Source organism: Myotis lucifugus, unplaced genomic scaffold (assembly GCF_000147115.1).
Source record: "Myotis lucifugus unplaced genomic scaffold, Myoluc2.0 scaffold_63, whole genome shotgun sequence".
Lineage (NCBI taxonomy): Eukaryota > Metazoa > Chordata > Mammalia > Chiroptera > Vespertilionidae > Myotis > Myotis lucifugus.
In genome coordinates this window covers 765,860-778,883 of record NW_005871111.1, presented here as the reverse complement: position 1 = coordinate 778,883, position 13,024 = coordinate 765,860, and the positions used below count along the sequence as shown (strand labels likewise).

Genomic DNA, 13,024 nt, shown 5'->3' with positions numbered 1-13,024 from the left:
AAATTTAGCAGCAGCTTTAGCTAAGAACAGAACAAAAGGCCCCCTAAATCCTGCCATGAGAAGTCTCACTGCCAGCTCTGACCAGGAAGGCTGTGGGAACATGAGTGCAACAGGAAGGCCTGGGCTTGGTGCGTGACACTGACTGATGAATCTGCTGATGTCATGAGCTTGTTCTTGCCAGAGTTCTAATTTCAGCTGCCACGGTGGTCACACCACCACTGCTGGGACAATCGAACAAAAGGTATATGCACATTTCAATGTACAGGTGAGGTGGGGCACCTCTCACTTTACGTGGCTCTTCCTCTCTCAGGTGAGGAGAGTAGGACAGGAAACATCAGGTTTGGCAGCCCATACTGTGAGCTGGGATTCAGAAGAAAGAGCAGTGGGACAAAAATTTCTACCAGCCCCTTCCATTTGCTGCCAGCTTTACTGTCCCAATATTTGCCCCAAATATGTCCAAAATTTAAAAAATAAATAAATTATACAACAAAATATATTTTTGAACTAATTCAACTTCAGCATTTACTTTGAAAATTTATTGGAATATAGTAGGGGAAAATTAAGCCAGCCAGACTGGCATTTGTCTCCCTAAGAGTATTTAAAATTTTCTCTCTCTCAGAGAGGTTGATTAAAACTAGAAAATTAAACATTTACAATGTCATAATATATTCAGGATAAGGTGGCTTAGACAGCTAAAGTGAAAAAAATATATAGGGCTGATCAGTACTTTCTGTTCTATAACTTAACAGATTTTCTTTAAAAACTCTGGAAGAGGAGCCATTGACTTCTACAGATGGAAAGTGTGTGATGTTCATTTTAAAATTACTAGTAGAGCCTGCTATTGACCATCTAATTATGCCGAGTTCCATTTATAAACATAGCTAACCACTAAGTTTATGGAGACTTTTTGTGCTGCTTTAATAGGATATTGATCGAGAGCATAGTTTGAGTGTACTGCCATTGGATTGTGTAATGGCAAACAAAGGCAAGGTCACAGCCACTGCTTGTGCTAGGGCTGCAGTCCATTTTTTATTATAATCTTTTTGTTTCTTCCTTTAATGCTCAAGCCCATATGATTTCTTTCAAAAGAAGAGCTTGCTTAAGAATCTAACCGACTTTTAAAATTAATTTCCATGCAATGATCATAGCTATCATGTTACTTAACAGAGGAGAACAGGCCCCTTGTTCAGAAAAGAAAGTGTCTAATCTATTTCACTTTACTCAAGATCTAAAACACTGCAACTATGTAAAAGGCACCCTACAGGACTGGGCGCCTGGAATCTCTATCCTACATCCTCAATTTCCTGATGAGACCTTTCCTGCATAAACATTTTTTAATATTCAAGTTTGGGTTTGTTCCTATCAAAGAGCTTCATTTTCTTATTGTACCTTGTAGCTGAGTTATTTCTGCTGTAGTAGCTCCATTATGTCAGGTTAAAATATTTAGAATATTGCCAATAGTTCATACTAAATAAGCCAGAAAATCCCGAGGGTGTGGCTGTGGGTGCTCAAACACACACAGAGGACCTCGAGGCTTAAAAAAAGCAGTTTAAAAATGAACTACAATCTGGGTCTTAACTACAATTCCTATGTGAGAATACAGATAGAAATAGTACGCATTTCTAAGGCAGAAAACAGCCACTAGGGTGCCACCTCATGCCAGGCTGAGGCATATGCCTGGCTCCATTCACTCCCACTCTCCATTGACAAACAGCTTGGGAATCCTGGAGCCACCCAGCAGCCCAGCTTTGTGGCAGAGCCAGGACAATTCAGCTGCTGGATTTTAATAGATTCTGCAGCAGTGCAACAGGAACCAAAAATCAGTCTGGGTAACGCGGTTTTCACACCCAAAGACTCTAAGGCTGGCCACAGTGTACTGAGAACCCTGGCTTTTCAAAATTCCAGGGCCATGAAGTCATCCCCAGCCACCAAGTTTACTTAACCCTTGCAGCCGGCTCGGGTGTACAAACCGCTGCCTGGAAAACTAGAACCCGCCAGGCCAGAGTCACAATGGCTTGTGTGTATTTGCGGTTTTCCTCTTTCCCAGCGAAGTATTTAGGGTTTCAGAGTCGCTCCACCAGCTTCAAGTAAAATAGTCAGCACTTTAGGAGGAAATGGGCAGAAGAAGTGGATTTTTGGGGAGGATTTTCTGGGTTCATACCAGGAAGGGTATTTGACAGCCTCAAGGCACACACCTGGAGGGAAACACTGGTGCAAAATAAACAAGAGTGGGTGCTGACCCAGAGAGCTACTGAAGAGCACCATTTAGCAGCTCGTAGAGTGGGCTCTCTTTGTGGCAACTTTATGAGAGACAGACCCCTCTGAAATGCTGCTGGAAGGCTTTGTTTGAAAGCGCAGCATCATGTAAGAGCCATTTCAACAGATGGTTCCTGTCTCTTTCCTCACAGTACCACACTCAAACAAGGTTGGCGACTGCGAACCACAGTGTTAGCATGGGTCAACCACTCCCCCAAAGCAGAGAGGCCGTCTCTGTCTCTCCTCCGGCACAGTGTCTAGTAGTCTGAGCAGTGCTCCTCTCTCCCAGGGAAGAAAGTAATAAAAAACTAAGACAACTTTCAGATGGTCCTATCACCTGGGGGAAAAGGTGGGAAAACAAACATACATTTACTTTTATGCTATAGCACTTGCTTTGCTGCTAAGACAAACAGGACTCTCCTTTCTTGCCTTTCATGAACTCTAGATAATGCAAAAACAGAAAAGAAAAAAAGAAAAGGCAGGAGATAAGGGTGAGAAGGGAATTAGTGGGAGACTCCAACAGCTCCATGCATCTAATCAATACAATAACCTTGTTGCCGACTCTCACCTCTGAATGTGTGAGGCTAAGCCAGCAGCTTTCTCTGCCATTGCCACCCTGTAGTAACACGATTATAAACAACAAACTTAGCACATCGTTATCTCAGTGAATCCTCATGTGGAAATACTGAAATAGCACCTCCCTCCTCTATTAAATTTAAAAGGAGGAAAACTAAAAACAGAAACTAACTGGAAACGGTGGGGAAAGTAAATATTTATATTAGCAAATTCAAAAATTGAATGCTAAAGAGGCCAGGATAAGGGAAAACTTTCAAGCCAAGGCCACCATTAGTGTGAAATTTCCAGACTATATATTTGGTCATAGTTAGGTGTGGTTGGGGGACTGGGTGGGGCTGGGACAGATAAGAAGGCGTTGAGAAAAAATCTGCAACACAGTGAAGAAATTCTGAGACACTGAGGCCATGGAAAACATCCAGGTAAAAGTGAAAACTACAGAAAGACTTAGAAGATCACTGATTAGGGGAGTGGGAAATAAACAGATGGAGTACAGGTGATTTTTAGGGAAGTGAAGTATTCTGTATAATACTATAATAAGGCAGACATGTCATTATACATTTGTCAAAACACATAAATGTATAACACAAAGAGTGAATCCTAATGTAAACTATGGACTTTAGTTAATATAATGTGTCAATATAAGCTCACCAGTTGTAACAAATGTACCACACTAACAAAATATGTTAATAGGAATAACTATTTAGCAGGTATATTGAAATTCCGTACTTTGTTAACCTAAAACCATAAAACTAAAACTGCTTTAAAATACTATTCATTTTTTTAAAACAAACCCATGGGGGAAATCTAAGTGTCTTACTTGTTTTGTTCTACCTGAAAATAGTTTTAACCTTTTTTAATGCACACATTAGTAATCTAAAAGTTTATCAACTCTAACAAGAAATGATCTATAATAATGAAAGGGTAATATGCTAATTAGACCGGACATCATTCCGGATGTCCTTCCTGACAAAGCCAGGGCCAGAGGGAAGCCAGCCTGGGTTCTGGGTGCCTGCGGGTGGCCCAAGGGAAGCAGCCCATGTCCCAGGTGCCTGCAGGCGGCCAGAGGAGGGAAGCAGCCCGGGTCCCGAGTGCCGGAGGGAAGCCGGTGCCGGCAGCCAGGGGAAGGAAGGCCTACTCTTGCACGAATTTTCATGCATTGGGCCTCTAGTTATTTAATAAAAACCCAGAATCTTTGGATTCTGTTTAGTTCTATAATGCAGGTATAGGAGAGGTCATGACAAAATATCTGCAGTCAGCTAGCTGAGTATAGCAAAGTAAAAAGAGCAAGTTTCTTAACCTCTTAGAGCAGCGGTTCTCAACCTGAGGGTCGCAACCCCTTTGGCGGTCGAACGACCCTTTCACAGGGGTTGCCTAAGACCATCCTGCATATCAGATATTTACATTATGATTCATAACAGTAGCAACATTACAGTTATGAAGTAGCAACGAAAATAATTTTATGGTTGGGTCACAACATGAGGAACTGTATTTAAAGGGCCAGAAGGTTGCGAACCACTGTCTTAGAGTATCATGGTCTCCTGCATCTGTAAAAAGGGACAATAACAGTGACCATGGGAGGAATGAATGAGATAATGTTTACAAAGTGCCTAGCACAATTCCCAGTACAAGGTGCATGCTTGGGAATTCTAGCTCCTATAATTGTTCATATCAGTGTTGAATCATGCTCTTAACAGCACCAACATTATGCATTTAATCAACTTATGTGCCAGTTAGCTTATTTCTATTTCAAGGTTGCAGAATGCACCCAGCCCCACTCATCTGTAAAAAGTGTCTGCTGCACCTCTAATGCAGATGCTTAGTTCTTCCAGCCTGGGCAAGGGGTCAGCATTGTGAGGAGTGGTTAAAGATTTTGACTCCTTCGTGTGGCTTGAGTGTTAAGTCTTTCAGAAAGGTGTGTGGGTGATGAAACCTGAGCTGGGGGATCCTTACTCCAACCACCAAGGCAACCTTGAGACATACACCCTGACAAACCTGGATTAAAGATCTGTAAGAGGGTGGGGGCTCTGGATGGCAGTTTGGCCTGAAGCCACAGTTTAGCTGACACAGCCCAGTCCCACTCTTGCCAAACAGATTCAGTCAGCATGAGGCCATGTGTGAGTGAGTCCTAGAGCGATTACACAGCAGTGTGCAGAATCAGAAAGCATTGGAGAGCTGAAGGCCGCTCACGATGCCAGGCATCAGCAACACAAGCCCCTAAGCAGCGACAGGAAACAAAACCAGGTCCCTCTGCAAATTCAATCTGAGGTCCAGCCATACCCTCTGGCACTCATGAAGGCAGTTTTAGAATTCATTTGGCAACCACACCATCACACACTGCATGGAGGTCCAATCAAGCTTGGAACTGATAAGCCCTGGGATATAAGGCCTTAAAGGGATATACAGGAAGAAGGACAAGATTCTGAGGATGGTTCTGAGCAGCGTGAGCCTTCTCATACAACCCCAGGCCTCAGACACTGATGATAATGAAGATTAAATGTAAGCATTACAGCAGCCAGGGTAGATTAAAAAGGTCTAGTGCTCCGATCTTAGAGTTCAAAGGATTTTCACTTGAGGCTGTTTGGACTGTAGTAAGGGCTCAATCAATATATTTCTCTATAATGCCACTATGACAGTTATACTCTGATATATCAGTCTTTATTACTTTTATTATTAAAATTACAAGAAAAATGTGAGCTAGTGGTTGTATGTGTGTGTGTGTGTGTGTGTGTGTGTGTGTGTATTTGTCTATGCATCCTTATTTGTCTATGTCAAATAACTGGCTAGTTAGCTATGCTAGGCCAGCATATATCCTCCAAATTAATAAAGCAACCTAGTCTCTACTTCACTGGGTGCTACTTTAAGCATACTTCATACTATGACAGAAACTTCTCCCTTCTACCTCACAACCTGCTGCTCCTAATGACTTATTCCTTAGGTTTCCACCCCCCCACCCCCGCCATACCTGGACAGCCCTGCATCAACCAAGGGTCCCTGACTACCAGAATTCTAACATCCATAGTTACTTTTCTGCTATTTTCCATGTAGCCTCATATTGTAGAGTTCAAGTTCCCTTGGGCCAGTCTAGATTCTAGCATTACACAGACTTAGCTTAACCATTTACCTACTGTTTGACTTTGGGTAAATGACTTCAGTAGACCTGTAATTTAACTCATTTGTAAAAATGAGAGTGATTTCTTATCTGACATGTTTATTGCAAGGATTAACTTATGCTACCTAGGAAGGGAGAGAGATAGAGAGTTAGAAACATCGATGAGAGAGAAACATCGATCAGCTGCCTCCTGCACATCTCCTACTGGGAATGTGCCCGCAACCCAGGTACTTGCCCTTGACCGGAATCGAACCCGGGACCCTTCAGTCCGCTTCAGTAGACCTGTAATTTAACTCATTTGTAAAAATGAGAGTGATTTCTTATCTGACATGTTTATTGCAAGGATTAACTTATGCTACCTACGTGAAGACCTAGCACAGTGCCTGGCAGATAGTGAATACTCAAAAGTCACTCTCTGTCTAACCCTCTACCCCTGCCCTCCTGCCCCCACCTTGTCTCCCCATTTTTGGATTCTTAAGAGTCTTCTAGCCTTAAGAAATAAGAACAGACAGAATCCAAATTGTAAGATCAGGATGGCTTGGCTTGCTTGACCGGGCATCTTGTCATGAGATTGACTGGTTTGCTCGGTCAATGTTCTCAGATAGTAACACAGGGAATGGGGGGGGGGGGGGCATGAACTTGAAAATAAAAGATTTTTCTTTTACTTCACCTCATCCCACAAGTGATTTATTTCGACTTGAAACCAATTTTGACAATGTATATTTTACCTACAAGTGATATTTTGAAGTAGGAGGGGGATAAAAATTGTAATATTTGGTATATGTTTTTTCTTTCTGTTACTAGGTGCTCAAACATCATAGTCATTATAGGTATGCTTTTAAATAAAAACAAAAATACGTTTTTAGGGGAAGGCAACTGAGAGAGAGAGAGAGAGAGAGAGAGAGAGAGAGAGAGAGAGAGAGAGAATATCCTATACCTTCTCCTTGGACTGTCTGGATTATTTCATAGCAAAAATACAATCAATGACCTTTTGATCAATGGAACAGGGTGGTGACAGGTACTCTTAATTCACTGTTGTTGGTGATTATTGACAGGCTGGTAATGATCATGCTGTCCTGTGTCACTCCTGCTGAGGGCATTAGCATTCTTTAAAGGTCAAAACCAGTATTTTTTTAATTGCAGAATTTTTAGAAATCAGGGAAGCCTCAGGATTTTTTAAAACCAGGTTCATACTATAAACTAAGGAATATGTGAAACACTCAGGATTTCAGTTCTTTCCATATGTTTCACATTAAAATGACATCAAATTTTCCTGATTTAAATTCTTGGCTCTTAAATAAACTGCGTGGCAAAAGTCTTCCAATGGGTGAGTGAAAAGGGGATTCTGAAAGCTATTTATGTCTCCAGGAGGCCGAGGCAGAAAGTAAGCACAAACCAAAAGCAAATCTGTACCAAATCAAAGCAAATTTATACTTACTCTGTGACACTCTTACTAGCTCAGTCACACTAAAAACACCTGATGTGACAAAACTGTCCTGGAAGCCCAAATGTCCTGAGGAAACAAAAACAAAAAAAGCAAAGTGTCATAAATAGAAGATATTTGGTAACAGAAGTCTAAACATGAGTTTCATTGTGATTAAAAAATATGATGTCTACTTTCATATTCTGCTCTGGTTAGAGTTTCCGTGGGAGGATATAGTCATTTAGTTATGTAGTTTTTGGTGTGTTTTTTTTGGTTTGAATCTAGAGGTTATGGAAAGCTATGACACAACAACTGGGTGCTTTCTGAAATGGTTAAAAAAAAAAACTCAACAGGAAATCTGAAACAAAAGACGATTTAAAATAAATGGTTACCTTGGCTGACCTCTGAGGCCGTAACAACTGGGATGAAAACACCCTACCCTAAGAGTCAGCCCGGATAGCTAAAAATTCCACAACAGTTTTAAACACGATTTTCTAAAGAAACGTTTGATGGGGATTAACTATCTATTCATTCAAACCAAACAAGATTTAAAGATGTTCCCTTCATTTCTAGAGGAACCACAACGTAAATCTTTAAAAAGCCAGACTAGCAGAAGCAAATCCCTTAAAAACCATTGAAACATAAAAATAAATTCTTGGAGCACAGATAAAATTTAGATTTGTTTCAAGAACAAGAGTTTTTTGTTGTAGGGTTGATTCTTTACTTTTTTTTTTTAAGAAAAGATAAATTAATGGTACAAAATTAACCTTTGAATTTTGTATCTGTTTCATTTTTTCTGGATGATTAGTTTCCTTTATGATATCTGTGTATTCATTTTTATAGTATGTTTAGGAACATAAAACATAAATGGCAAGGAATACTAGTAGATAATTGATGATATGTCATTTCCCTCTCTGCCTCTAAAGTCTTCTCATTCTGTGAGCCTCACATAGGTAAGCCTAATTGAGAGATCTGTCTATTGCAGTGGTTCTCAACCTTCCTAATGCCGAGACCCTTTAATACAGTTCCTCATGTTGTGGTGACCCCCAACCATAAAATTATTTTCGTTGCTACTTCCTAACTGTAATTTTGCTACTGTTATGAATTGTAATGTAAATATATGATATGCAGGATGTATTTAGGCGACCCCTGTGAAAGGGTCGTTTGACCTCCAAAGAGGTCGCGAGCCACAGGTTGAGAACCGCTGGTCTATTGAGTTAATGTAACCACCTGCTTTAAAATTAGGGCCAAAGGAGAAGTTGATGGCTGAGGGGAATTTTCAAAAATAACTGTTCTCTGAAATAAGGAAAACACCTTTAAAAAAATACAACATAAGAAAAAAGACCAATCTGAATATGATCACTACGTAGGGGAGGCAAGTTTACTTGCACATTTTACACAACAAAAAATTGTTAAGTGTCATAGACATAAATACATGCAAAAATTGTCATGTTTTGGATTATAAATGCACCTACAAATTATTCTTTTTCCTTGGTTAACATATGACTTCTGCATAAGAAAGATATTTTTTTAAACTTAGATTTAAAAGAACATTTTCAGTTCTTAAGATCAAATACACAATCTCTGATATTATAGGTAAATAGCTCTAATTTTTAGGATATCTGATAATCATAAACTTCTTGGTAAGATAAAATAGCACCATGTATGGTGATGGATGTTAACTAGAATTACTGTGGGGGGGGTCATTTCACAATATATCTATATAGTGAATCATGTTGTACACTTGAAACTAATGTAATGTTATATGTCAATATCTCAATTTACAAAAGAAAAAACGTATATACACCACAACTTAAAAAATGGCAAAATTTCATTCGAAGAGTTGGTTAAGAAATTTCAGCTCCCAAGGTACCCACATCCAGGTATTTAGTTGACTGTTATTTGAGATGGGCCTAAGGTGTTGTCTCTTGGATTAAGAGAACTGAGAAGTAAAAATAGATAAATCAAGAAAAGTTCTCTAACATGGTCTTGGCAAAACAGACTCTGACACCTTTTTCTATTGTGATAATATTCATATCACATTGATCCTCCAGACCATAACAAATGAAATCCAACCACAATGTACATTAAGTTTAACTTAAAACACATATATCAATGGCAAGGAAACTCATAGTGGAATAGGAAAAGCTGGGTTGAGCTCCAGCTCTTGCTCATCTCTGTCTGTGTCACCTGCCTGCGAGCTGATACTTGTTTCAGTTACAACCTTTTTAATTCCTTACTTTAAGGACAACTTAACATGAATTTCTATATAGACAGAATGTGCACACACATACATTAATCCTGCTACCAAAAAAATAAAATAAAATAAAGCAAGCAATATAACTGAAAACTAAGTTTAGTTTGTCACAAGGGCTTGGGAGGGGGTAACCCCTGTGTTCATCCTTTCAAACTCACCCTGTTTTCAATGCCCTTTTTCTTCTGTCTACCTCTTAAATGCTAGTGTTCTCCAGGGTTTGTGCTCATCCCTCCATATATTTTTTGCCCTCAGTTTATCTTCTCTATTTCCATGATATCAGCTACCAGGCTTGACTGTGATATTTGTGAAAGCTAGAATAATATTTGTTTCCTTCTCCACTGTATTTAATACCTGAGACAAAGCAGCTAGTAAGTGAATATTTACTGAATGAGTGGATGAATGAATCTATTAGCCAATGACTCTCAAACCTTTATCTTTTGCCTTGACTGCTCCCCTAGATTCCTAACACATGAATCAAAATGTTTATTGCATATTTCTATCTATATAGCTCACGGGTAGCCTCAGATCCAACATGTCCAAAGCTGAGCTCATTTTCTTCTCCCCCAAAACCTGTTTTTACTCTTTTGACTTTCCTATGTCAATGAACCATCCACCGTTCATCTGCTTTTCTGTTTTGGTGTCATCCCTGACTCCTACTTCTTACAAACACCCACATCCACCTAATCCCCATGGATTCAATTTCTTACTATTTCTTGACTCCATGTACAAGTCTGTCTCCTTCGTATGATTGTGGCTAAGGCTTTTGCCAATTCTCATCAGCCTTCTAACTATGTTCATCACCAGTCTTGGCTTCTCTTCTAGTCTATTCTCCACTCAGAGTTGTCTCACTAACAGGCAAATCTGATGATTCACTCATTTATTCAACGAATATGTATTGAGCCCCTACTGTGGGCCAGGTGTTTGCCCAGGGGTTTGAGATACAGTCCTACCCTCAGGAAATTACAGTCTATGATTAGAGACAGCTGACAATGTAAAAGAAACAAATTATTTTAAAAATTATAAATGGTATAAATGATATAAAGGAAACAAGCAGGAAACTCTTTAGAAAGAGTGGCTAAAGAAGGTCTTTCTTAAGAGCTGACATCTGAAAGATGCTAAGGAGACAGCCAGGAAAAAAAGGGGGTGAGAGCTCTTCAGGCAGAGGGATTAGCATGTACAAAGGCCCTGAGGTAGGAAAGAATGGGATGTTGGAGCAAGCATGTCAAACTCACAGCTGGCCACGCTTGTGTTGGAGGATTCAAGAAAAATCCAAAGTGTTCAGTGATTACTACCCTGTCAGAAATCTTGCAAGAGCCCCACAAAGAGTTCAGGGTATAGTAACAAACTCCTTCACATGACCTATGACCTCCATGTAGCCTCTGCTTTCCTCTCTGGGCTCAATTTTATATTTTGTTTCTTGCTTCCAGCCCTACTCCTTGGCCTAAGTGAACACACGTACCTCCAGGGCCCTGGTTCAGCCCCTGCCCTCACCCTGCTCCTTCCTTCTGGACTTTCTGTCCTTCTGACTCTTTGGCCACCTCCTACTTGTCTTTAGGACTCAGCTTTGTTGTCACCTCTATCAAAAGCCTTCCCTGGTTACCTCACTGCTGGAGAAGACTCCTTTTCTCTTTCTGGGATACGGACCTGATATACTATGTGTGGTTCTAATCTAGGACTTAGGACACTAAATTGCAGTTTTGTCTTTTTCTCATATTCGTCTGTGAGCCCTTTGAGAAAGAGCATCGTCTGTATCTCCAGCACTCCAGGTCCTAACATAGTGTCTGGTATCCAGTGAGCACTCCAGAGATGCCTCTGAATAAAAACAACTCAGATGGGGCTCAAGTATGTATGGTTTCCTCTTTATATTCTCTCTCTCTCTCTCTCTCTCTCTCTCTCTCTCTCTCTCTCTCTCTCTCTCTCTCATCATCATCTCCAGCAAGCCAGTATGCATCTGAAAACTATTAAAATGAACCATCCAAAGAGTCCCTCCAAACTAAATAGGACAAGGACAGGATAGACAAACCCTTTAGATGAAGCTCCTGATCAAGAAGGTGCCATCAGGTTCTCTGAGGAGAAATGTCTGGGGTTGTTCTATTATTGTGGTTATGGTTCAAATTTTGGGAAACCAAGGAAAAACAGAGTTGAAGGGCAGCATTATTTAATAAACATAAGAGAGAAAAAAACCCAACTACAAAACAATTTAGTCTGAAGCTTAAAGTAGGATCTTGTGTGATCCTGAGAAAGTCGCTGCCAAAATAATAATTTGATCCTCATTTCCCTCCTAGCAACCTTCCTCAAAGGCTTATTTTAAGAGAATGTATGTAATTTAGAAGGTGAAATATATGCGAATGTACAATAACCAGAAAAATAAAAATAAAGAGAATTATTTCACAAGTCCTGATAGAATCATCTCTGCATAGTATTATGAGATTATCAGAGGGCCTTGACTACTTTAACTTCACAATGTGTCCACAGGGAAAGGTCTGTGTAAACACGCCATGTAACTTTGAATGACTATGAAACTGGTTTTGTTCCTTCACCAATTATTTAGAAACCCACTGATCCAGTGGAAGACAGCCACGAAAAATGAAACCTAAGAAATGATGGAAAAAATGACACGGCTAATGTAATTACTAAGCGAACCTGAGCAGATTAATATTTTGTTCTCACTAACACAAACCAAGTCATAAAAATGACTTTCAGGGAAATAACACTAATCTGGGAGTTCTGCTTGATGGCAAAATGAGAGGAAAATGGGAAAATATATAAAAAGGTAAATTTAAGTAATTCTGAATTGAGATGTTAGCATGAAAAGATCTTCAGTTGGAGAGCTGATTAAACATTCCCCAAAGGTCCCAAGATTTACATTTTGAATAGGGTCTCTCAGAAATGAGTGCAAAACATACTTTTGTTAAGCACATCTTAGATGGAAAGCCGGGCTGCGTAATGATATGACTCTCTCTCCAATTCTGAACTAGTGTTCAGGAGCAATTCAGAGGAGACTAAAGTAAGGAGCACATCCTTTTTCGTTTTATATAAAATGACTAAAAAAGTTCATTCACTGAGGTCTTGTTCAGTGAATTCCCAATTAGAGTGGAGATTTCAATACCTTGGAGTCAGACCTCCTCACAGTAGGGAGAGATTAGGCTTTTGAAGAGAGGCAGGGATATGAAAAGCTGAATTCTTTTACGGGTGGTTAAGAAAAGCAGCTCTCTTTACCTCGATGATATCAGCAGTATGGAAAATGCCATTATATGGGAACCGAATTTCATCTCATTAAGGGACTGAACATCTATCTACCTTTAAACAGGCAGGAAAGGAGGGGGGTGGGAGTTCGATTTGTAGAGAGACAGGTAACCTTGCAGAACTGTTCAGAGGTCGGGCGAAGAAACAGCTGGGAAAA

At 40.0% G+C, this 13,024-nt stretch overlaps 1 protein-coding gene across 11 annotated transcripts in view; it reads right to left on the bottom strand.

Moving 5' to 3' along the window:
* Positions 1-13,024, bottom strand: part of NFIA (nuclear factor I A) — a 369,193-nt gene that overhangs the window by 118,602 nt on the left and 237,567 nt on the right. For all 11 annotated transcript variants that reach the window (XM_014456716.2, XM_023754653.1, XM_023754654.1 and 8 more), the window contains one exon: positions 7,380-7,454. In XM_014456716.2, the coding sequence (XP_014312202.1) occupies positions 7,380-7,454 (75 nt within the window). The remainder of the gene's footprint in view (positions 1-7,379; positions 7,455-13,024) is intronic.